The 27,319-nt window shown below is 45.1% G+C and overlaps 1 protein-coding gene across 1 annotated transcript in view; it reads left to right on the top strand.

Moving 5' to 3' along the window:
* The window catches only part of LOC137345649 (dynein axonemal heavy chain 11-like), a 622,812-nt gene that overhangs the window by 234,075 nt on the left and 361,418 nt on the right, over window positions 1-27,319 (top strand). Inside the window, exons 29-30 of the mRNA XM_068008891.1 lie at window positions 9,574-9,705; window positions 10,968-11,128. Coding sequence (XP_067864992.1) covers window positions 9,574-9,705; window positions 10,968-11,128 — 293 coding nt within the window. The remainder of the gene's footprint in view (window positions 1-9,573; window positions 9,706-10,967; window positions 11,129-27,319) is intronic.

Raw genomic sequence — 27,319 nt, 5'->3', positions numbered from 1 at the left:
CTGGAACAGCTTGGCTAGGGGGGCGGCTAGTTCTGGAGTACAAGTCTTTGCTGCTATTGCGGAATGTTGTCAGGGCCCATAGCCTTTGCACTTTCCTGTGCCTTCAGTTGTTCCTTGATATCACATGGATATCAGGAGAAGGCCAAGATGGATCATCCACTGAAATCAGTGGCAGGGAACAGAGCTTTTCGTGGGGACCGATGACAATGGCTTCACGCTTCCCAATATTTAATTGGAGGAAGTTTCTGCTCATCCAGTATTGGATGTCAGACAAGTAGTCCGGCAGTTTAGAGACAGTGGAGGGGTCAAGAGAGGTGGTGGTGAGATAACCACTGCACAGTGGCGCAGTGGTTAGCACCGCAGCCTCACAGCTCCAGGGACCCGGGTTCAATTCTGGGTACTGCCTGTGCGGAGTTTGCAAGTTCTCCCTGTGTCTGCGTGGGTTTTCTCCGGGTGCTCCGGTTTCCTCCCACATGCCAAAGACTTGCAGGTTGATAGGTTAATTGGCCATTATAAATTGCCCCTAGTATAGGTAGGTGGTAGGGAAATATAGGGACAGGTGGGGATGTGGTAGGAATATGGGATTGGTGTAGGATTAGTATAAATGGGTGGTTGATGGTCGGTACAGACTCGGTGGGCTGAAGGGCCTGTTTCAGTGCTGTATCTCTAAAACTAAAAAACTAAAACTAAAGGCGGGTGTCATCGGCGTACATGTGGAAACTGACATGTTTTCAGATGATGCTGCTGAGGTGCAGCATGTAGATGAGAAATAAGAGAGGGCCAAGGATAAATCCTTTGGGAACAAGATCATTGTGCTTCAAGGTTGAAGTAGAGTTGTTTAAATTACAAATGTGAAGTGTCCACATAATTTTTATTTTCAAGTATAAATCCTTGAATGATGGCTCTTGTACTAGAAGTTAGGTTGGCAACTGTCCTGTTAGTCGTGAAGGTACAGCTATGCACATTGGAAAATAGCAGCCACAATGTAGATTGAACATAAGAATTAAAAAGGATAATGAAGAGTGAAAGATAGACTTGTTGATCTGGAAAATGGCAAAGTTCAAGATAAAAAGGGATGTGGTTTAAATTAAATTAAATGTTAGCAAACAGATCAGTGAATCAGCAGTGGGAAAACCTCTAATATGAAGCGGATAGAGTCCAAAATAAATATATTCCTGCAAGGTAAAAAGAGCATCAAAGAACAGAATTTTGTGGATAAGTAGATTAAAACTAAGCTGAAACTGAAAATGTAGTCACTGGTAATGTTAGACTTTGCAATATACAGAAAATACAGAAAGCATAATCAGGAAGTGAAAAGAGATGAGAAAAGCTAAAAAGATTATGATTAAAAACAGGCAGATAATATAACAGGAAATAGAGCTTCTATAAGCATGCAGAATAGTTAAGGAGAAATTAGAACCACTCAGGGTGGAGGAGGACTTTACTTTTACTTATCTGCAGACTAATGCCTTCATCATGCCTTTTCCTTCATCTTGGCCTTCCACCCTCTTTATCCCTTTACCCTTTAGTTTAGGCAAAGGCTGTTGATGAGATGAGATGGTTTTTATGGTCTTTCAGAATCTGTCTAAACTTCTGTCTCAACAACAAATATTATTATACTTCCTTTCCGTTGTTCCCATTCCTTAAATTTAACAGGTACAATTAGTGGTTTTGTCCTATACTCATCTGAGTTTGCACCTGAAGTTGTGAAGAGCAGCTATGGAAATTAGATCAGACCGGAGAATTACATCCTCTTTGCATTAGAATTCTGACACATTATAAAGGATGCTGTCAGACCTGCTGAGTAGTGCTAGCATTTTCTATTTATATCTGTGTCTGTTACCCTTAACACATCCACTACAATGTGAAAAAAAAATTTGAATCTCTTGTTTATCTTGAGGCTCATTTGTACTCATGTCTTCTAGTTCTGTGTATTTTTTTTTAGAGATACAGCACTGAAACAGGCCCATCGGCCCACCGAGTCTGTGCCGACCATCAACCACCCATTTATACTAATCCTACACTAATCCCATATTCCTACCACATCCCCACCTGTCCCTATATTTCCCTACCACCTACCTATACTAGGGGCAATTTATAATGGCCAATTTACCTATCAACCTGCAAGTCTTTGGCATGTGGGAGGAAACCGGAGCACCCGGAGGAAACCCACACAGACACAGGGAGAACTCCACACAGGCAGTACCCAGAATTGGACCCGGGTCGCTGGAGCTGTGAGGCTGCGGTGCTAACCACTGCGCCACTGTGCCGCCTAGTTAAAAATACTCTGCTGACATTGTATACATTTTTAGGATTTTGTTGCTCTCAATAACCAGTCCTCGGTGCTATGTTTAGAAATGGGGGCCAATTTTCCTATTATTGCACTTGGCATAAAGAATCACCGCTGCACAGAGGAAAATCAGGCGTGAAGGATAACCCGGCCATAGTGGAATTTCCATCCATTTAAATTACTGGCTCAAAAGTCAGCAGACTTTGTCTCTGCCCAGTTTTTTTTTCTCTCTGCACAGTGCCCAGGTAATTCTCTACTCCAACAGCAGTAACAGAATCATTGTGTCTTCACAACTCCCCCACCCCAGAAACACCCTGTTGTGTCTTCAAAACCCATTTTTCTTTGTACTCCATAGAGACAAAAGGCTAATAGTAGAATTTAAAGAAACATGTAATACTTCAAAGACTAATTCAGCAATAGTTAAATTAATTGAGTTGACAAAGCTTCATTTGGATATCTTAATGAGGAATGATGAAAACCTTCATTGAATGTGAAGCTGTCAGCTTATGTAAGTTACATTTCTCAGCAGAAATAATTTATATGAGCTTTGTGATTTTCTTTGAGTTTTTTTTTAAACTGTTCTGCATCATGTATCTAATTCTGTCTTTGTCTTTCCAGAGGTTTGCATTTTCACAGTGGATATGAGCTGTCAGGGGAATTAAGGAGCTTGTTGATAATCTACAAGAAAGCCATATTCTCTTTTTGGCTATATTCAGTTTTCCAAAAGATGCCAAATTTACATGCTAATTTGCTGAATGTGCTATTCCTTTGAATACTAAATTAATCCCATACGCTTGAACCCCCAGTTCACTGAGCCTCCATTCAGTTGACAGTCTTACTGCTGAAATAACTGACTCTGTTCAGTATGTAAACGTCATTCCTGAAACCAATGCATCTAAAATCAAGCATATTTTCAATTTATCAGTTCAGTTGCATTTCTATAACAACAAAATACACTCAGATGTTTTGGTCATCTTTGTTACATGTAAAAACTGCATTTCACAACCTCAGGATGTTACAAAGTAATTTACAGCCAATGAAGAACATTTTAAGTTTAGTCACTGTTGTAACATACAGAAATGTGTGCAAAAATGCTGTTTTCAAAACATTAGTAAAAAGAATATGTTCACTATTAAAACAGCAGGTGGGGTGACTTGGTATGGTAGCAAAATGTAATTAGCAATTGCTTCATGCATTTTGGGGGCTTTTTAATCAGGTGATTAATTCTACTGCTGTCCCAGAGTAGAGATCTTAAAAGGGTTGTTAAAGGTTGTTTTTTCTTGATATATACATTAATGACCTAAACTTTGGTATGTGGGGCACAATTTCAAAATTGGTGGATGACACAAAACTTGGAAGTATTGTGAACTATGAGGAGGATAAACTTTAAGTGGACATAGACAGACTGGTGGACTGGGCAGGCAAGCAGCAGATGTAATTTAATGCAGAAAAGTGTGAAGTGATTTATTTTGGTAGGAAGAATGAGGGGAGGCAATATAAATTAAAGGATACAATTCTAAAGGGCGTTCAGGAGCAGAGGGACCTGGGGGTATATGTGCACTAGTCATTGAAGGTTGCAGGCAGGTTGAGAAAGCAGTTAATAAAGCCTCCAGGATCCTGGGCTTTATTAATAGGGGTATAGAATTCAAGAGCAAAGAAGTTATGATAAACCTGTATAAAACACTGTTTCGGCCTCAACTGGAGTATTGTATCAAGTTCTGGGGACCACACTTTAGGAAGGATGTGAAGGCATTAGAGAAGGTGCAGAAAAGATTCATGAAAATGTTTCCAGGGATGAGGATCTTCAATTTTTTTCTGTTTTTTTGTGGGATGTGGTTGTTGCTGACTAGGCCAGCATTTATTTCTCATCCCTGATTGCCCTTGAGAAGGTGGTGGTGAGCTGCCTTCTTGAACTGCTGCAGTTCTTGGGATGTAGGTAACACCAACAGTGCTGTTAGGAAGGGAGTTCCAGGATTTTGACCCAGTGACAGTGAAGAAGTGTTGATTATAGTTCCAAGTCAGGATGGTGTGTGGCTTAGAGGGAACTTGCAGGTGGTGATATTCCCATGCATCTGCATCCCTTGTCCTTCTAGGTGGTAGGGAAGGTGCTGTCGAAGGAGCCTTGGTGAGTTTCTGCCGTGCATCTTGTAGATGGTACATACTTCATGTGGATAGGTTGGAGAAGCATGACTGTTGTCCTTGGAGAAGAGAAGTTTAAGAGGAGATTTGATATAGGTATTCAAAATCATGATGGATCTGGACAGAATAGATAGAGAGAAACTGTTCCCATTGGTGAAATGATCCAGAACCAGAGGGCACTGATTTAAGATGATTGGCAAAATGACATGAGGAAAAACTTTTTTACGCAGTGAGTGGTTAGTATCTGGAATTCACTGCCTGAGAGTGTGGTGGAGGCAGATTCAATCAAGGCCTTCTTAAGCGGATTTGATAGTTATCTCAAAAGAAAAAAATTACATGGCTACAGGGAAAAGGCAGGGGAGTGAAACTAGGTGAGTTGCTTTTGCAGAGAGCCGGCACAGACACAACGGGCTGAATGGCCTCCTTTTGTGCTGTAACCATTCTGTGATTCTAAGTGCAAATACTTCTGGCCCCAGTTGCCAATTAATTGGATTGCACATTATTATTATGAGACATTTAGATGGGAAAAAACACCTGAAAGATATAGCCTGTTAATGCGGTATTAAGATTACTGTCTGGTACAGTACTGCAAGAAGATATTTCCTAATCATATCACTAATGGAAATGTATGCTGTATACTATCAGAATCTGGATGCAGGTTCCTGGCAGTATTGTAAGACAATGGCAGCTGGTGAGCTTGCATCTTAAAATCTGCCTTTAGAACTACCAGAACCTCCATCATCAATCCAATGAGATCCTATTCTCTCTTTTAGTGTTTGGATTATTTTTATGTAGTAGTTATGGTGACCTGAAGGCCACTGTGGATGAGGAATCCATTACTGTCCACCTGTTACCAATTAGTAAATGTGGGAATAAATGCAAGGAATTCTTTGTTTCTACATGGGATAGAAATTAGCCCTTTTTACATGGTATTGGCTGGCAAAGCTGTATGATTTGCATATTTTGTTGTAGAGTATACAGCAAGCAGGCAGGAAGGTACTTCTATGAAGTGCATACACAGGCCTGGTTGACATTGTCTGATAGTCAAGAATTGAAACAGGATAGAAACAGATAATAACCTATAGGGAGAACAACAAAAGCAAAGGGAATGAATAAAAGTGAAGAACAGTGCTAAGGAGAAATAGAAGAAAAACAAATATTTATAGGTTGTTACGAAAGTGTTTCCTTTTTTTAATATTTTATTTTTTGAGGACTTGTGTTAAAACTGTAAAGATTCCATGGATGTGTTTTTTTTTTACCAAGTTCACCAAAAGGACACTTGAGATGTTGTTTGAGGGCCACCTGTGCTGGAGGTCATGTGCTTTGGGCTCAGTAAACAACAGAACCCTTGGTGACCTGGGGGGAAATGGTTACAGAGAAGCCACATGTCAAGATTTATGGAGGTCAGGAGGTCAACTCTCTGTTTGGGGTTTGGACATTGTTTTCAGCTTAGTTGGGTGTGAACTGTTTGCAGACAGTGGGTGTTTTTCCTGCCAAGAAAAAAGAAACAACCCAGCTTACCTCTTTCTCTACCTCTTTGAAGAAATCCTGCAAAGATCCAGTGTGAAAAAGCTAAAATCCCTGGTGCTGCAACTCTCCTGAGAAGCTGGAAAAAAATTCTGCAATTCACGTATGTGCTGGTGGAAAACCGTGTTGCCACATTTCTCCTAGAAAGCCTACAAGAATAATACTCGACATCTCCAGAACAGACTGCTTCTGAAACGATCCCTGTGACCTGTCTCTGTATATCTGGACGTCAGACCAAAGAAGGGACAACTGACATCCTTCCACATCTTTTTTTTAATCAAGAATTAGCAAGTATTTGGCCAAAGTAGCCTTTTCTACCTTTTTTGTGTAACAGTCCTCTGCAGAGAGAATTTCTGTATTTTTTCCAGTGTGTGAGATTGAGTGTAATTAGGAAATTTAAAAAGGGAACTTTCATATTTCAATCTGTTAATGCTTTCCTTCATTACTGGTTACGTCTTGTTTAATAATAAACTGATAATTTTGTTATTTATTAAAGAAACCTGGTTGGTTTATTTTATTCTTGGATAAAAATAGAGTATATGATTGGTTGTATCGGTAACCGGGTAAACATATAAATATATGTTGCGACCTTTGGAGAAGTGGAACTAGAAAGGACAGTGCACTCCTCCTGTTCGGTCATAACATGGTACAGAATGGAAGATGAGCAAAGTTAAGGTTAATTTCTAAATTCTTGGGAAAAACTTAGCTGACTGGTTGGAACCAGAATACATTTCGAAAACTACAAGGACTGTATAATGTAACCAAAGACTTTTCCCAATCCTTCAAAAGAAGAATGACGAGGAGCAGAGAACACAGCCCTGATTTTCCACAGTATCCTCTTGATCTTCTGGCTGAAAAGTGGTCAGAAGATCAACAGAAACAACAGAGAAATAGTGAAATTGGCTGCTTTTTAGCTGTTTACATTACATTACATTTACATTTCCTGAAGTTTCTGCCGATCTTCCATTGGAGAACCCCTGTGGAAATTCCAGATGACCGTCTGTTCAGCTGGGGTAATGTTCTGGCATATGGAGCTTCCTACAATGTAGGAATAAGAAACCATGTGCTGTAATATTTGCAACAGTTGGTATATAATGTGCCTGATAAGAATTTCTTCGCTCGAGTCGCTTTAAACAGGCTCCCGAAGCTGGCTGAGCGTGTCTACCCTGAGGCACAGTGTGGCTTTCGAGCAGAGAGATCCACCATTGACATGCTGTTCTCCCTTCGCCAGCTACAGGAGAAATGCCGTGAACAACAGATGTCCCTCTACGTTGCTTTCATTGATCTCACCAAAGCCTTTGACCTCGTCAGCAGACGTGGTCTCTTCAGACTACTAGAAAAGATTGGATGCCCACCAAAGCTACTAAGTATCATCACCTCATTCCATGACAATATGAAAGGCACAATTCAGCATAGTGGCGCCTCATCAGACCCCTTTCCTATCCTGAGTGGTGTGAAACAGGGCTGTGTTCTCGCACCTACACTGTTTGGGATCTTCTTCTCCCTGCTGCTCTCACATGCGTTCAAGTCTTCAGAAGAAGGAATTTTCCTCCACACAAGATCAGGTGGCAGGTTGTTCAACCTTGCCCGTCTCAGAGCGAAGACCAAAGTACGGAAAGTCCTCATCAGGGAACTCCTCGTTGCTGACAATGCTGCATTAACATCTCACACTGAAGAGTGTCTGCAGAGTCTCATCGACAGGTTTGCGGCTGCCTGCACCGAATTTGGCCTAACCATCAGCCTCAAGAAAACGAACATCATGGGACAGGACGTCAGAAATTCCCCATCCATAAATATCAGCGACCACACTCTGAAAGTGGTTCAAGAGTTCACCTACCTAGGCTCAACTATCACCAGTAACCTGTCTCTCGATGCAGAATTCAACAAGCGCATGGGAAAGGCTTCCTCTGCTATGTCCAGACTGGCCAAGACAGTGTGGGAAAATGGCGCACTGACACGGAACACAAAAGTCCAAGTGTATCAAGCCTGTGTCCTCAGTGCCTTGCTCTACGGCAGCAAGGCCTGGACAACGTACGTCAGCCAAGAGCGACGTCTCAATTCATTCCATCTTCGCTGCCTCCGGAGAATCCTTGGCATCAGGTGGCAGGACCGTATCTCCAACACAGAAGTCCTCGAGGCTGCCAACATTCCCAGCGTATGCACCCTACTAAGCCAGCGGTGCCTGAGATAGCTTGGCCATGTGAGCCGCATGAAAGATGGCAGGATCCCCAAGGACACATTGTACAGCAAGCTCGTCACTGGTATCAGACCCACCGTCCGTCCTTGTCTCCGCTTTAAAGACGTCTGCAAACGCGACATAAAGTCCTGTGACAATGATTACAAGTCGTGGGAGTCAGTTGCCAGCGATCGCCAGAGTTGGTGGGCAACCATAAAGGCGGGGCTAAAGCGTGGCGAGTCGAAGAGACTTAGCAGTTGGCAGGAAAAAAAACAGAAGCGCAAGGAGAGAGCCAACTGTGTAACAGCCCCGACAACCAATTTTATCTGCAGCGCCTGTGGAACAGTCTGCCACTCTAGAATTGGCCTTTATAGCCACTCCAGGCGCTGCTTCACAAACCACTGACCACCTCCAGGCGCTTACCCATTGTCTCTCGAGACAAGGAGGCCAAAGAAGAAGAAGAATTTCTGTTGGGCTTCTCCTGAAATCCCATTGTAACTTTGATTGAAGATATGCAGAAACCCTGGAGAAGCATTGTAAATATCTAATGATACCATTCCTCCAGACTTTCTCTAAACTTTCACCAAAGTTACTTTGGGAGTTCGGAAAAGCCCATGTGGAAATTCTACCCGTTGGTTTCTCCAGAACCAAACAAGTTATATTTTACTCTTATTGGTGTGCAGAAAATGCAGATTATTTGACGGATTCAACAAGTAGGGCATCCCTTCATCATGACCGTTGTGGTGAAATCACATAGTCATAGAGTCATAATGGCACAGAAAATGCCCAATTGGGCCTTCGAGTCCATGCCGGCTCTCTGTAAAACAATCCAGTCAGTCCCATTCCCCGGCTCTATCCCGTAGTCCTGCAAGTTTATTTCCCTCAAGTGCCCATCCAATTTCCTTTTAAAACATTCATCATCTCCACTTCCACCACCCTCGTAGGCAGCGAGTTCCAGGTCATTCCCACATGCTGTATTAAAAAAAACGTTCCTCCTCAAATCCTTTTCTGTAAACAGCATGAGCACAACTTCAAGTTATTCTAAGGACTGCTGTAATGTTGCATGTGCTTGGAAAACCATGCTGCATCAAATACATTTCTGGGAAAATTTATTAGAGACATTTTAATTTTTTAACACTTGTAAAACGGGCAAGAGGCAATCAAATTTCTCGGCCAGTATTTTAAATTTAGGATTGAAGGTAATATTTGTTTTATAGCAATCTTATTCCCATCAAGTCAATGATTGAGTGGTATCATTTGTTAAACTGTGTCTGAAGTCTGGCCACAGTAGTGAATTTAAATGTCATGAACTTACTCTGGAGTTCCCTCTATCAGTTGTCATAACTATTCAGTCTGTATATTCTGTTTATCTTACAATTGCTTTCCAAGCATTGAGTTAATATGCCTAAATTGTAATGATTTTTTAAATATTTATTTCCAGATGGTGCAGTTGAACGCTCTGATCAACATGTTGCTGGGAGAGCTGACATCAGGTGACAGGCAGAAGATTATGACTATATGCACTATAGATGTCCATGCTCGGGACGTTGTCGCAAAGCTCATTGCTCAGAAGGCATGTTAGAGAGTTTATTGCAAGTAATCTACGACTTTCTTTCCTTTGTTTTTCTTGAACAGACTACTTTCCTCTTGCGCTGCCTTTGTTCTTGTAATTGTCTGCTGTTCATGTTTTTTGATTAAAGTATAAAACACTGCCTTTAATAGTGACATTATATCATAAGGTAAGAACAGGAGTAAGCCATTTATCTCCTTGAGCCTGTTCCGCCATTCAATGAGATCATGTCTGATCTGCCTTTGGGCCCTTGCCCCATTTCCTTAATATCTTTGACTAGCAAAAGTCTATATATCTCAGATTTAAAATTAACATTTGACCTAGTATCAGTTGTTCTTCGTGGAAGAGTTCCAAAGTTATAACACCCTTTATGTGAAGAAGTGTTTCCTAATTTCACTTCTGAAAGGTCTGGCTCTAATTTTTAGACAATGCCTCCTAGTCCTAGAATCACCAACCAGCAGAAATAATTTATCCCAATCTATCCTATTTGTTCCCCTTAATATCTTGAAAACTGCAATCAAATCACCCTTTGACCTTCTCAGTTCCAGGGAATGCAACCCTAGTTTCTTTAAGCTCTCTTCGTAGCTTGATCCTTGGAGTACAAGTCTCATTCCAATGCTGCACTCCTTCCAAGGCTAATAAACCCTTCTTAAGGTGTGGTGCCCAGAACAGCTCACAGTACTCCAGGTGTGGTTTAACCAAGGCTTTGTATAGCTGAAGCAAGACGTCTACCCACTTGTATTCTAGTCCTCTAGATATAAAGGCTGGCATTCCATTATCTGTTCTGATTATTTTCTATACCTATTTATGACATTTTAATGATCTATGTACCTGTATCCCCAAGTTTGTTTGGACCTCCACTGTTTCTAGTTTTTCATCATTTAGATATTACCCTGTTCTATCCTTTTTAGGTCCAAAGTGGATGACCTCACATTTGCTGATATTGAAATCCAATTTCCACAGTTTTGCCCATTCACTTGATCTATCAATATCTCTTCGTAATTTTATGCTTTCATCTACACTGCTTACAGTGCCACTTACCTTTGTGTCATCAGCAAATCTGGATATGTGGCATTCTATCCCATCATCTGAGTTATTAATGAATACAATGAATAGCTGAGGCCCCAACACAGATCCTTGCAGGATATCACTAGTCACATCCTGCCAATTAGAGTACCTGCCAATTATTCCTACACTCTGTCTCCTTCCATTCAGCCAATTTCGTAATAAGATAAAGCTAAATATGATGCATGTTTTTCCCTTAGGTTGCGAACGCCCAAGCCTTTGCTTGGCTGTCTCAGTTGCGGCATCGCTGGGACAACAGCCAGACTCACTGCTTTGTCAACATATGTGATGCTCAGTTTCAGTACTCTTATGAATATTTGGGGAACACTCCTCGACTAGTGATCACTCCTCTGACTGACCGGTAAATAATATTAACCCATTTTAAAGTCAAATACTTTATAGCGTGTTTTACATAATATTTTGATGTTATATTGATAGTCAGTCTTTCCTGGAATTGCACATGGAGGACTATCGTTGCTACTGGACAGATAAGGAGTGAGTAGTTGGCAGAGTTAGGCCGCGTTTTGTTCTGGGCATGAGGCCTAAGCTGTTTTCAGGCCCGGGCCTCATTTACAAACTGCAGGTGCCAAGCTGTCACCTGCTGCACTGATTGTGGGGAGGTGAGAAGTTGGTCAGCTGCCATGCTAAACTGCCTGACGTTTGAAGCCTAGGGGAGGCAATCCTTCTTGTGCCACCAATAAAGATTATCACTGTCTGGGCTGTTTGTTAAAGACTGCTGGTTAGGCCACTCAATGCCTGGTACAAATGGGTATGGTATGCTTGACATCCACTTGTACTCCAAAATTGCAATTGGAGCCCTGTGTATGTCATAAGGCCTCGATTTGCAAATTACAAGTGACCTCCTGCCTGAAACAGATAAGTGCTCCAGCTGTGCCTCTCAGCGCCTTCCTGAGATGATGGCAGCCAGGCCATTTTCAGACTGCCACCTTCCTGTTTACATGGGCAAATGAAGTTAAAATAGACCTTGGGGAGCCCAAACCACTGTCAGGTGAAACAGAATTGGAAGGCAGGCTTAATTGGACCAGAGCACACAGAAGCAGTTCAGTTCACATTTTCCAGTCATACGTTCTGTCCTTATTCTTATATTTCCATTTTAAGTTCCTCTGCCCATGTGTATTATGGAAACAACCTAGGTAAGCTCGTCATACTGCAATCACACATGCCCATCAGTACTGGCACTGCATTCCATCCCCTGGTAGAAGGGTGTAATTATAGCCTGACAAGTTTACAGGCAGAGGGAGGGGACAGAGGAAGGAGAATAGATAAGGAAAGATTTTGGATGAGAGAAAGACAAAACCAGAGGTGAGAGGGGAAGGGAGGAAGGGGAGGCAGAAAAGAAGGTGATGAAGAAAGGGGAGAAGGAGTGTGGAAGGGGCAGAGGAGGTGAGGGACCGAAGAGCGGGAGAGAATATATAAATACATTAAAGATGATCCCACAGACCAGAAGCTTCTGCTAGCCTTCAAGGACACTTCATTTAAAATGATGATAGAGTAATAGAATGGCGACAGCACAGAAGGAAGCTATTTGGCCCATCAAGTCTGTGCCAGCTCTCTGCAAGAGCAATTTAGCTAGTCCCAATCACTTGCACTTTCCCTGTAGCCCTGAAAATTTTTACCCTTCAGATACTCATCCAATTCCCTTTTGAAGCCATGATCAAGCCTCCACGACCCTTTCAGGCAGTGTATTCCAGATCATAACTACGCACTGCGTAAAAAAGTTTTTCATCAAGTTGCCTTTGGCTCTTTTGCCAATGGCTTTAAATTGGTGTCTTCTGATTCTTGACCCTACCGCCAATGGGAACAGTTTCTTGCTATCTACTCTGTCCAGACTCCTCATGATTTTGAACGCCTTTATCAAATCTCTTATCAACCTTCTCTAATGAGAACAGTCTCAGCTTCTGCAAGCTAGCCACATAACTGAAGTCCTTCATCCCTAAAATCATTTTCATAAATGTTTTCTGCACCCTCTCTAAAGCCTTCAGATTCATCCTTAAGTGCGATGTCCAGTTGAGGCCGAATCAGTGTTTTATAAAAGTTCTTCAAAGCTTCCTTGCTTTTGTACTGTATGGGGGGAATTTTATGCTGTCCGCCACAGTGGATTTGGCAGCGTGTGGTAAAGACTTGCTCAGGTCGGGAAAAAGAACCCAACCCGAACCACAGCGGACCTGAGCCCGACCCGGCCCCAGTCCCTCCTATTTTGCCCCGAGCCCGACTCGACCTGAGCCCAACCTGACCATCCCTTTACTAACCTTCCTGACACCGAACCTGCAGGAAACTGAAGCGCATGCGTGATGACATCATAGTGACGTCACTCGCTCACTGCGCAGACTCAGTTTCATCCTGAACTCCCAGCTCAGGTAAGTTTTTTAATTTCAATACTTACCGGCAGAGCACTTACCGTGTGTGTCCAGCCCGACCTGACCCGAACCTGACACATGTCGTCGGGTCCTGTCAGGTTCGGGTCAGGTAGCAGGCCTTTAGCGTGTGGAGCGATATAATTAGGCAGGAGGTGTTTTTTCGGATTCCCGACTTTGGGATATTTTAGCGGAATTAAGTTGATGGGTTTGCAACATTCCAGGATTGCCTTAGCATGGTGGCGGTTTGCAGCTTTGCATTCATTTAGATGACAATCCCTTACGCATAGTTACAATTTGGTCCTGCCTGCCAGATTACGTGAATGGCAAGCGCTATTCCAATGCCACCCGGTTCACGAATATTTCAACAGTCAGATTTGTGCAGTTGAGTCTCAGGTATGTTCTCTCTTTAACTCATCCACTAAACTAAAGCCAGCATTGAAATGGATGTTTGCCTCCAGGCTCAACACCAGCAATGGTGAATCTTCTTAGGGGATGACGGCATTGGTGGGGGCTACATGGAGGAGCAGGGGAGGGTAGTCAGGGAGGGAAGGTTGGGGTTGATGGGGAGCAGGGGAGGGTGGAGTGGAGCGTCCAGGGTGTTGAATGGCTGATTTTGATGGTGAAGATGCATTTTGTTGGCTGCGGAGGTGGTGGGTGGATTAGATCAGTACAGTGTGAACATATTTGTCAAGGGCTTAAAGGGAGGGATGAGTGCTGTCGACGTCAGGGAGAGATGGGGAAAATTGAGGGTACTGGCTAGCAGAGGGAACGGTCACAATCAATGGGGGCAAATGGTGCTGTAGGGGAAAATCAAGACTAATGCATGGATATTCAACAGCTTCATATGGAGGCAAGCGGGACTCGGCAACAATGGTCAGTTCCATGTGAGGAGATTCAAGGGTGAGAGTCGGCATGTCGATAGTAACAGGAGTAGGAACGGGGGGAGGAGTGGCTTGAATACATTGATGATTACGCTATGCATGGGAATGGGGAGGAGGCTCAACGGTATGGAGGGATGGATAACAGTAACATTGGGGTGGGTCAAGGGTGATGGGTTTAAGCTGGAAGGTTGCAGGAGGAGTTTGGAAGGCGGGGAGACTAGACCTGAATTCCATGCGCACCATCTTCTCCAACGATAATGGGAACCACGTGGACACTCAAGGATTGTAAGGAGAGTGGGAGCAGGCAAACAACAGTGGGCGTGACTTTTACCTGGCTGCAGTTTGAAGGCAGATATAGGGGAGCTGTTCATAGCCTCGATGTTTCAGCTCATTGGCAACAGAGGGCTGAATCGCTACATTCTGCTTATTTATTGTTCAGAAAAACTGCAGCGATATGGATCTCATACATCCAATTTGTTTAGTACCAAAGGAAGAAAAACTGAGAGACTAAGGAGGGATCTTTTCCCTCAACTTATGATATCTAAGCACCAGCAACAGACAGAACAGGAAGGTGAGGATGCTCCAAATGATAACATTGAGGAATGGCCTTATCGAAGACGGGCACTGGCACATCATCGCATCCTCAGGACAAGGTCAAATTACCTTCAAATGTCAGAGAGGCAATGCCAGAGACGCCTAAGGATGTCACGTGAAATGGTCACAGAAACCTGTAGGATCCTGCGGCATGACCTGCAGCCACTCGGCTTTAGTGGGAATCTCATGCCCTCAAGGTGACTGCTGCACTCAGTTTTTTCTCCAGTGGCTCCTTGCAGTGACATATGTGGCATCTCACAGTCTACGACCCACATGTGCATCAAAGAGTTGACCAATGCCTTTTTTCGACATGCCAATGATTTCATCTACTTGACTGTAGACAAGGACAGCCAGGCAGCAAGGTCTGTGGCCGTCAGCGCCATCGCTGGGTTCCCTAGAGTGCAAGGGGTGATCGATTGTACTTATGTGAATAGCTCCCTGGGACCAGCTTGCTGTATTTGTCAATCACAAAGGCTTCCACTCTTTAAATGTACATCTGCTTTGCGACCACTGGAGAAGAATCATGCATGTTTGCTCACATTTCCCGGGGAGCTGTCATGACTCCGACATTTTGAGGAGCTGCCAGCGGTTTAAGAGGAACCAGCCGAAGTGGATGGATGGATCCTGGGTAACAAGCGTTTACCCCCTTTGTACATGATTGATGACACCAGTGTGTCATCCCGAAAGTGCTGCTGAAGAGAGGTACAATGTTGCTCACGCATCCACCAGAGCCATCATTGAACACACCATTGGCATGCTGAAAATGCAATTCCATTGCCTTGACCAGTCTGGAGGGGATCTTCAGTATGCGCCACAGAATATGTCATGAATAATCATCTGCTGTGCCTTGAAAAACCTTGCAATTAGACGCGGCACGTTCTGCAGGCGGAGGAACAGCAGTCCTCCTCAGAGGAAGACTATGAAAAGAGTGAGGAGGACAGCAATGTCAATGATGCCGTCATGGATATGAGAGACATGCAAGGGACATCAGGGAGAACCTCATTTATTTCAGCCAACAATAAGCCACATCATCAAGGAACGCTGGAAGGAGAAACATAACAATTCCACACAGAAATCCCCTTTTGCATGAGGTTTTATTCATATCTTATTCATTAATGAAGTATTTCTGCACTTTCATGTGATTGGCACTTGAAATCATCTATGAGCTACGATGAATGCGACTACACACCACTGCAAGCAATGTTAAGTTACAGTTGTAGAAAACAAAAGAAAGGCTAGTCAGTATTGGAAAATGTTATTAATCATCAATAGGAAAACAGCCATCATTAAAGAGTGAAGGCTCAAATTCCAATGAGATATGGACACTGGACATTTCCTGAGATGCTTTGCAAACATCATTGTGTTCCTGCCATAGCTCTTCAAAAAAACCTCTTTGTGCCCATCTGTAACCAAGCAAAACCTTACCAAGAATGGATCAAATTTTGCATGAAATAATATGTATTAATAAATCTTTTCAATCGTGACAATTTGTACAGCATCATTGCCACCTTCATGATCAATACTCTGTCAAATTCCTTTTTCTCCCACTACGTGTAGGTGCTGCCCTGACATTAGCAGCTGAGGTGGAGACAGTTTGCTCAGTGCGCTGCCCCGTTGCTGTGGATGACCGTGACGGGCATCCTCTGGAGGAATGGGGCCTTGATGGCTCCATCCTACTGGGGGTCTGCAGCAATGGTGCTTGAGTATCCCCCATGTGCCCACCTGCTGGAGGTAAGGGGGTCAATTTTTGGGGGGTGGACGAGATGCCGCTTACCTGGGGGTGCCTTGAGAGGAAGGACCCGGGGCAGCTGGCACGCGCTCCTCCTCCATCTCTGTGCACAATGGCATCTCCCTGAGGGGAGGGTGCACCTGGAGGGAGGTCCAGGTTCCTCACCCCCCTCTTGCTTAGACCCTGCTGCATGGAGCTCACGGTAATGGCGATGGAGTGCAGGTCAGATTGCATATGGCTCGAGTGCTCAACCAGACTTGCCATGAAGCTCACCAGACTCTTAACTGAGGAAGCCATACACTCAAATGCTTGGGACAATAAAGATGTCATGGTGTGCATGGACTCCTCCATGGCACGCGCAAACCCATGCATGGCCGCAGGCATCTCCGACATATTTTCCACATGGTTTTGCTGCACATCCAGCAGACTTCTCGTAGACAAAAACAGAAGATCATCATGAGCGTGGGGTTGAGCAGGGGCCTGGTCCCTGACAGTCCTCCAATTGTCAGGGGACCAGGCTGGCATATGCTCCCTCAGCTCCTGGGACGTGTCTGTGTCATGCACACCAGCTTGTGACCCATATTCTAATCTTAAAGCCCCTGAGGACCATGTGAATGCATCTACGCTGGCGGAGGTGGAAGAAGAGGTAGTTGACGGTGCACCCTTTGGGGCATTGGCTGCTTCTTCCTCCCCAGAGGAGGATTCTTGGGCCATGCGGCGTTCTGCGATTCAACTGCAGGCAGTTGCAGTGGAGACACAAACAGAGGCACTTTAAGCATTTGCTTCACATGAGTTCACACAATTCCCTTCAGCTTCCATATATGGCTGCAAGAGCAGAAATGACACTTCATCCTTACGCCTTGTGGCTCCTGCCTCGCCATCTCCACTTGCCGTGCCTCCCTCTTCTCTCGCGATCTTAGACGCCTCCTTCTCAGCCGTGGTCAGCAGCCTTATGTCAGGGCCCCTCCTCTTGTGTTAGCACGCGCATGCAGGTTGTGGCTTCTCCTGCAGCAGGCAGTGCATATTTAGTGACATGGCAAATGATGCACCACAACTATTGCATACATGCATCAACACCACTCATTCTGCATTGGCTTTCGCATGAAACATCCAATCACATAAATATTACCAATGTTCATCTTGGTGCTGCATCATTTAGTGAATGGCACCAAAGTTGCCCACGCATTCCACTGCTTTCATTGCGTATCCTCTGCCTTAAAGGCACCGAGCCATGGAAGGAAACAATGAAGCTACTTTGCCATGATCACTTACCCTCGCTGATGTGAGCAAGTCATTGATGCGCTTGTGGTACCGCACCCATGTTCTCTGAGTGACCTCACGGCTCAAGACCTCCTCTGCTACCTTCATCCAGGTTGCCTTGGTGAGGTGGAAGGGTCTTTGTAATCCATCTTCAGGGAAGATGACCTCCCATCTTTACCTGACGGCTTGGAGGAGAACCTGCAAGGAGGCATCACTGAACCATGGGACGGGAGGTTGCCTGCTGGCTGCCATTCGATTCACTTTGGCTGTAGGGAAAATAAATTATATGAAATTATATGAAGATAAGTGGCAGGTAACATTCACGCCACACAAGTGCCAGGCAATGACCATCTCCAACAAGAGAGAATCTAACCATCTCCCCGAAACATTCAATGGCATTGCGATCGCTGAATCCCCCACTATCAACATCCTGGGGTTACCATTGACCAGAAACTGAACTGGAGTAGTCATATAAATAGCATGGCTACAAGAGCAGGTCAAAGGCTAGGATTCCTGCGGCGAGTAACTCATCTCCTGACTCCCCAAAGCCTGTCCGTCATGTACAAGGCACAAGTCAGGAGTGTGATGGAATACTGTCCACCCCTTGTCTGGATGGGTGCAGCTCCAACAACACTCAAGAAGCTCGACACCATTCAGGACAAAGCAGCCCACTTGATTGGCACCCCATCCACAAACATTCAGTCCCTCCACCACCGCACAGTGGCAGCAGTGTGTACCATCTACAAGATATACTGCAGCAATGCATCAAGGCTCCTTAGACAGCACCTTCCAAACCCGCGACTTCTACCAACTAGAAGGACAAGGGCAGCAAATCCCATGGGAACACCACTACCTGCAAGATCCCCTCCAAGCCACACACCATCTTGACTTGGAACTATATCGCCGTTCCTTCACTGTCGCTGGGTCAAAATCCTGGAACTTCCTTCCTAACAGCACTGTGGGTGTACCTACCCACATGGACTGCAGCAGTTCAGGATGGCAGCTCACCAACACTTTTTCAAGGGCAATTAGGGATGGGCAATAAATGCTGGCCTGGCCAGCGACGCCCACATAGAACCATAGAAAAATTATGGCACAGAAGGAGGCCATTCAGCCCATCGTATCCATGCCGGCTGAAAAAACTAGCCGCCCCATCTAATCCCACCTTCCAGCACCTGGTCCATAGTCTCGCAGGTTAGAGTACTTCAGATGTCCTGTCTAGGTAACTTTTAAATGAGTTGATGGTTTCTGTCTCCACACCATTCCTGGCAGTGAATTCCAGAAACCCACCACCTTCTGGGTGAAAACGTTTTTCCTCATCTCCCCTCTAATCCTTCTACCAATCACCTTAAATCTGTGCCCCCTGGTAATTGATCTCTCCGCTAGGTGAATCAGGTCTTTCCTGTCTACTGTATCTAGGCCCCTCATAATTTTGTACACCTCAATTAAGTCATCCCTTAGCCTCCCCTGTTCTAAGGAAAACAGCCCTAGTCTATTCAATCTTTCCTCATAGCTGCAACTTTCAAGCCCTGGCAACATTCTTGTAAATCTCCTCTGTCCTCTCTCCAGAGCAATTATGTCCTTCCTGTAATGTGGTCACCAGAACTGTACGCAATACTCCAGCTGCGGCCAAACCAGCATTTTATACAGTTCCAGCATTACATCCCTGCTTTTGTATTCTATACTTTGGCCAATAAAGGAAAGTATTCCATGTGCCTTCTTCATCACTCTATCTACCTGTCCTTCCACCTTCAGGGACCTGTGGACATACACGCCAAGGTCTCTCACTTCTTTTACCCCTCACAATATCCTCCCGTTTATTGTGTAGTCCCTCACTTTGTTTACCCTCCCCAAATGCATTACCTCACACTTCTCTGGAGTAAATTCCATTTGCCACTTTTCCGCCCACTCAACCAAACCACTGCTATCATTCTGGAGTCTACATCTATCCTCTTCACTATAAACTACACGGCCAATTTTTCTGTCATCTGCGAATTTTCCTATCGTGCCTCCCACATTTAAGTCCAAATCATTAATATATACCACAAACAGCAAAGGACCCAACACTGCGCGCTGTGGAACGCCACTGGAAACAGCTTTCCGTTCACAAAAATATCCGTCGACTACTACCCTTTGTTTCCTGGCACTAAGCCAATTTTGGATCCAACCTGCCATATACCATGAATTAATAAATAAAAAAGTTGGTGGTGACTTTCACAAAATAAGGGAGGCAAAATCATTTTTGATTTAAGTAAAAGCTTCAATGTAAGTTATTCTGAAGATACTTACATGAAAGGAAGGCTGCTGATCCTTGAGGCCACAAGCAAAGAATGTTTTATATCTGTGGCGATCATGGTGCTTGGGGCAGCGATGGTGGATTCCACCAATGAAAGGCCGGCCCCGGCGTATGATCCCACGTGTTCCTCGTGCCCATCGCCATGTGGGAAACGGGATTTGCAGCGGAAGTGGAAGTTATGGTGGGAACGCCGCGGCACCCATAACATTCCATCCTCTGGCCCTGTTTATAAAGTCCAGGAACCCGAATGCCTTTTTAACCACTTTTTCAACCTGTCTTGCCACCATGTTTAGTTTAATTTAGAGATACAGCACTGAAACAGGCCCTTGGCCCACCGAGTCTGTGCCGACCATCAACCACCCATTTATACTAATCCTACACTAATCCCATATTCCTACCACATCCCCACCTGTTCCTATATTTCCCTACCACCTACCTATACTGGGGGCAATTTATAATGGCCAATTTACCTACCAACCTGCAAGTCTTTTGGCTTGTAGGAGGAAACCGGAGTACCCGGAGAAAACCCACGCAGACACAGGGAGAACTTGCAAACTCCACACAGGCAGTACCCAGAATTGAACCCGGGTCGCTGGAGTTGTGAGGCTGCGGTGCTAACCACTGCGCCGCCCTAATCAACAATTTGTGTACAAATTACCCCAGATCTCTCTGCTCCTGCACCCCCTTTAGAATTATACCCTTTATTTATATTGCCTCTTCTCATTCTTCCTACCAAAATGTATAATTTCACACTTCTCTGCATTAAATTTCATCTACCATGTGTTTGCCCATACCACCAGCCTGTCTATGTTCTCCTGAAGTCTGACAAAATCATTCTCAAATATCACTGTACTTCCAAGTTTTGTGTTCACCTGCAAATTTTGAAATTTTGCCCTGTACATCCAAGTCTAAGTCATTAATATTTATCAAGAAAAGCAGTGGTCTCAGTACTGACTTCTGGGGAACCCCACTGTATACTTTCCTCCAGTTTAAAAAGCAACCATTCACCTCCACTCTGCTTCCTTTGTATCTATGCTGTAATTGTCCCTTATATCCTATGGGCATCAACTTTGTTGGCAAGCTTATTATGTGGCACTGTATCAATGCCTTTTGGAAGCCAAATACACGACAAGAACACAAGAATTAGGAGTCGGCCATTCAGCCCCTTTAGCCTGCTCTGCCATTCGATCAGATCATGGCTGACCTGATTATGACCTCAACTCCACTTTTCTGTCTGCCTCCCATAACCCTTGACTCCCTTATTGATCAAAAATCTATTTTAACTCAGCATTAAATATATTCAATGACCCCGCCTCCACTGCTCTCCAGGGAAGAGAATTCCAAAGATTAATGATCCTCCGAAAGAAAAAAAATTTTCCTCATCTCAGTCTTAAATGGGAGACCCCTAATTTTTCAATTGTGTCCCCTGGTTCTAGACTCCCCCACAAGGGGAAATATCCTCTCAGCATCCACTCTGTCAAGTCCCTTCAGGATCTTATATGTTTTAATAAGAGTATCTCTTATTCTTCTATACTCCAATGGGTATGGGCCCACCCTGCTCAACCTTTCCTCATAAGATAATCCCTCCATCCCAGGAATCAATTGAGTGAACCATCTCTGAATTGCATCGAATGCAATTATATCCTTTCTTAAGTAAAGAGACAAAAACTGTACACAGTACTCCAGATGCAGTCTAATTATGGCCCTGTTCAGCTGTAGCAAAACTTCCCTACTTTTATACTCTATTTCCCTTGCCATAAACATCAACATTCCATTTGCCTTCCTAATCACCTGCTGTACCTGCATACCAACTTTTTTATCATTCATGTACCAGGACACCCAGATCCCTCTATGCTGTAGAGTTTTGCAGTCTCTCTCCATTCAGATAATGTAATGTGTTTTTATTCTTCCAGCCAAAGTGGACAAGTTCACATTTTCCCACATTATTCTCCATCTGCCAATTTTTTTCCCACTCACTTAACCTACCAAAATCCTTTGTAGACACTTCATGTCCTCTTGATAGCTTACTTTCATACCTATCTTTGTGTTATCAGCAAATTTAGCTGCCATGCATTCTGTCCCTTCATCAAAGTCATTGATATAGATTGTAAATAGTTGAGGCCCCAGTACTGATCCCCTGTGGCACTCCACTAGTAACAGCTTGCCAACCCTAAAATGACCCATTTAACCCTACTCTCTGCTTCCTGTTAGCTAACCAATTCTCTATCCATGCTAATATGTTACCCCTACACCAGGAGCTTTTATTTTGTGTAGTGACTTTTGATGTGCCACATTATCAAATTCCTTTTGGAAATCCAAGTACACCACATCTACAGGTTCCCCTTTATCCACCTTGTTTGTTACTTCCTCAAAGAATTCTAATAAATCAGTCAAACTTTCCCTTTCACAAAACCCTGTTGGCTCTGCCTGATTGTATTATGATTTTCTAAATGTCCTGCTATTACCGCCTTAATAATAGATTCTCATATTTTCGCTATGACAGATCTTGGGTTAACTGGCCTATAGTTTCCTGCTTTCTGCCTCCCTCCTTTCTTGACTAGCGGTGTTACGTTTGAGATTTTCCAATCCGCTAGGATCTTTCCAAAATCTAGGGAATTTTAGAAGATCACAACCAACGCATCCGCAATCTCTGCAGTCACTTCTTTTAAGACCCTAGGATGAAAGCCATCAGGTCCAGGAGACTTGTCAGCCTTTAGTTCGAATAGTTTCCCCAGTACCTTTTCTCTAATGATTGTGATTGTTTTAAGTTCCTCACTCCCTTTTACCTCTTGATTTTCAAGTATTGGGATGTTTTTTGTGTCTTCTACAGTAAAGACAGACACGAAGTGCCTCTTCAATGCTTCTGCCGTTTCCCTGTTTCCCTTTATTAATTCCCCAGTCTCGCCCTCTAAGGAACCAACACTCACTTGAGTTACTCTCTTCCTTTCCAAATACTTGTAGAAACTCTTGGGGCTGGATTTTATTTTCCCACCACGAAATAATGGCGACCTGCATGCACGGGTAGTGCGCCACCACGCTGCCACGATCTTGAGCGCAGTGGCTCATTTAAATATGCAGGGCAGCCGTGACCCCCCCAATCATGTGGTGGGGGTCAGCATCGCCATGAATAGCGTCAGCTGTTTCTGTGCAGGCAGAGAATGCAGATTTGCCCCGTTTCCCCCCCAATAAACAGAAATTTCAGAGTTGACGCCCCCTCTCTCCACTGCACTAAAAATACTCTGGTCCCCCTTTCCCCACCTCGATGGTTCCAGCTTTCCCTGGACGGGAAAGTGAAGATGCGAGTGCCGCCCGTCACTGAAGATCCGTATCCAACGGTAAGATCGTGGGAAATTGGATTTAAATGTATGTGTAAAGTTAATTTAATTATTTATAGTCAGGTCCCATTGCTGAGCAGCGGGGGGGGCCACCACGGAGCCTCGCCGCCACCAGGAAGATCGGGCCCAGCAATCCTGGCATCGGGCTCCATGGTGGGCCACTGCCACTCTGATCTTCAGGCCCACTGCCCACCTACCATGGAGCCCAACGTCAGGAGCTCAACAAAATTCAGCCCTTACTATCTTTTTATATTTCTCGCTGGCTTTCTCTCATACTCTAATTTCTTCCTCATTTTTTAGTCATTCTTTGCTGGTTTCTAAAATCTGTCCAATCTTCTGACCTACCACTAATGTTTGCAGTATTGGACACTTTTTCTTTGAATTTGATACTATCCTTAACTTCCTTAATTAGCCACGGAAGGTGCATCCTTTGCATAGATTCTTTCTTTCTCAAAGGAACATATCTTTGCTGAGAGTTATGAAATATCTCCGTAATGTCTGCCAATGCTTCTCTACTGTCCTACCTTTTTTCCCTGTTCACTTTCTCCAACTCTGTCCTCATAACCTTTATTTAAGTTTAAGACACTGATCTCAGACCCCCACTTCTCACCCTCAAACTGAATGTGAAATTCTGTCATGTTATAATCACTTTTGCCGAGAGGTTCCTTTACAATGAGGTCATTAATTAATCCTGTCTTATTGCACATTACCAGGTGTAGAACGTACTGCTCTAAGAAATTATCCCCAATGCACTCTCTGAACTCATCTTCCAGGCTACCTTTGCCAAGCTGATTCGTCCAATCTATATGAAGAGTAAAATCACGCATGATTATTGCAGTAATTAAAATCACTCATGATTATTGCAGTAATTAAAATCACTCATGATTATTGCAGTAATTAAAATCACTCATGATTATTGCAGTACATCACAGCATTACCCTCATCAACCCTCTCTGTTACTTCATCAAAAAACTCAGTGCTGGATTTTGTGATGAAGTCGCCAGTCCCCCCATTGAGACCGGAAGCGGGTGTGGCTTACGTCGGGGCCTCGAGGGGCTGACTGCAAGCGATCCAGCGGCAGCCGACCAATTAAGGTGAATGAGGCACAGGGACTGACCAATTATGTGGACAGTAGTGGGGGTGGAGCTGGAGACGCCGGCGTCAGCTGACACCGCAGCAGGTGATGACACCAGTATTAAAGGGTTGTCAGACCTGCATTCAATATTGCTGTCTGTAATAATAGGATTTCCAGAGTGTTGAAAGTCTGCAGGGTAATGGCGTACAGTAGACTAGGTTAGAGGCCTGCTGCCTGACCCGAACCCAATGGGACCCGATGACATGTGTTGGGTCCGGATCGGGTCGGGCCCATCTTTCGGGTCTGGCTTTTGTGCTCGGGACGGGCCGAATCCAGTTCGGGTCGGGCCGGACACACATGGTAAATGCTTTGCTGGTAAGTATTGAAATTAAAAAACTTACCTGAGCTGGGAGTCCAGGATGAAACTGAGTCTGCGCAGTGAGTGAGTGACGTCACTGTGAAGTCATCACGCATGCGCTGCAGCTTCTTGCAGGTTCAGTGTCAGGAAGGTAAGAAAACGGATGGTCGGGGCGGGTTCGGGTCGGGTTGGGCCAGGTCAGGTTCTTTTTTCCCGACCTGAGCAGGCCTCTAGACTAGGTGGCCCGACTCTTTGGTGTTGGCTCCCTCTAGATGCTCTTACAAGCCAGGGAAAGGTGGGAGATTCTCTTTCCCAGGGACAGGAGGATGAGAGCTGGGAGTCTCAACAAGCAAGCCTGGCTGCAGATCGTAGAGGAGGTCAGCAGCCATGGGGTCACCCCAAGGATCTGGATTCAGTGTTGCAGGCAGCTCAACCTTATCCGGACAGCAAAAGTGAGTACCTCTTAAAGCCTTCAACTCTTGGGCCTTGCATCTGTCAGAGGAGGAAGATGCGTTGGATGGAGAAGGGGTGCCCACCCAGATGTGAGCAAAGGGTCAGGAGATGCAAACAAACTGCCTGAGGCATGGTGAAATGTCCCTTAAAGGAGGCTGTTTGTCAGTACAGACCTTCACGAGGTCCCTGGGCAGGAGGCATCTGTGTGCTCCCATCTGTAACCAATGGACAAACAACAACATTTCTTGGGATTGTTGTCGCTGGGGGACCAACAGCATTCATCCTTGTGTCTGCAGGAGAAGATTGCCCGCAATTGCACAGATTGCGCCAAGACTGGTAGTGGACTGCCGATTCTCTCATGTCCTGACCCCGATGGAGGAGGAGGCTATGGAGCTGGCTGGGCCGCAGGATGGGCGAACCATTGTGGACAGAGATACGGGGGGCATCTTCCCAAGACAGTGAGTAAGGCCGTCATGGGACACAAGGGTGCATCTGCAGCTATGAAGCCATGATGCTCATCAGGCATCTGGTGCCGACAGGGATCTCCAATGTAGGGGTGTGTGCTATGTTGGGAGGGAGGCCCTTGAGCCTTCAATGTCTCTGCTCTCATGCTAGTCACATGGAGCCTACTCGAAGAACCTCCGAGACTGTGGGAGAGCCTGCCACCTCTGAGGGGGAGGAAGCAGCCTCAGAGGGTGCATCATCACCCCCGCACCCTCCACCAGCACAGATACTCAAACGTTGGTGGGTATGTGCTCGCAGTTAGATTCGGGCACACAACCTGGTGAGCACATCACAGATGCACCTGAGCAGCTGAGACAGCCCAGGCCTATGACAGTCAGAGAAATGTGGGAGACCAGGCCCATGCTGAACCCCAGGCTCGTGACGTGCTTCTGGTGTTGCCAACTTCAGAGGAAATGCAGCTGGAGCAGGAGGTCAGGAAATATCTGGCAATGCAACATCTGGCAGAGATGCCAGAGGCTACATGTGCCCAAGCATGGATAGTGGAAGTGTCCATCCAGGCCTTGAGTGCTGCACTGTCTCTGACTGATGTACGAGTGGCTTCTTCCATTGAAATATTGGTGGCTCTCCTGGAGACCTACATCCAGCAGTGTCTGCAGGACATTCGTGCAAACCTGCATACGCTCGTCTTAACCATGAGTTCAAGGCAGCAGTGGAAAGACGAGAGGGGACAGGGGACCTGGAGGCACCACCAGGTCCTCCATCCTCTCAAGTCAGTAGGGAGGCACAGGTTTGCCTTGAAAGGAAAGAAGAGCGGCTGCTCACCGCTACTGGGGGCTCATTTCAGGGTGCTCCTGCTGTGGCCAGCAGTGCCAGGGACGCCAGGACCTCCCTCGTCCCTGACGGCTGCTTCTGTGCAGGAGGCATCAAACATGCTGGGACCCACCAGTCCTAAGGCAACCAGAGGATGACTGCCAAGGCCATCCCTAGCCAAGGACAGCAAGGTCAGCAGCCTGCCTCCACTTCAGCTGACTGTTCAGGGGGAGCACCTCATAGGAGTGCACACAAAGAATGAAGAAGAGCACCTAGAAGCACAGGGTATTCATTGGTGAATGTGTATTATAGATGGATTACTATCACAGTCAGTAAAGAATTTTTTCCACAAACAAGATCTCCTTCCCATTCCATATGGCTTTTGGCGCTTCTTCAACCCAGCCTCTGTGTCGAGGCGAGACATCATGCTGAAAGGGGTCCAGTCTGGAGTCTTGCCAGCTGAGCGCTGTGCAACTGATCAATGAGCGTTTGTTCCCTGAAGGAAAGAAGGCAACAAAAGGGCTGCATAAAGTTGAGTCTTTATTAGTCAATGTACAACTGGAACTAAGGATCAAAAGAAAAGTGAATGAGTAAGACCATCGAGAGCCTCCCTTGCATGTATCTCATGGCGTCTCTCCTGTTGTCTCTGGGGTCCTGCATCTGGCGTTGCTCAGCTAGCTTCTTCCTTTGCATCCTCATCTCCGAGGACGCAGTATGCTCCTTGTATTTCCCGTTGTTCATCGCCTCCCCACTCTGTAGTGCCGGTTTGTGCAGTGCACAGCAGACCACCACGATACATGAGACCCTCAGTGGGGGATACTGAAGGGCTCCACTGGACCGATCTAGCCACCTGAATTTCATCTTCAGACCAGTCGCCTGCTCGGTGGTTGCTCGTGTTATCCAGTGGTAGGTGTTGTA

This window comes from Heterodontus francisci, chromosome 2 (assembly GCF_036365525.1).
Source record: "Heterodontus francisci isolate sHetFra1 chromosome 2, sHetFra1.hap1, whole genome shotgun sequence".
NCBI lineage: Eukaryota > Metazoa > Chordata > Chondrichthyes > Heterodontiformes > Heterodontidae > Heterodontus > Heterodontus francisci.
Note: the sequence above shows the minus strand (reverse complement) of the source record. Positions and strands in the feature narration are given on the sequence as shown.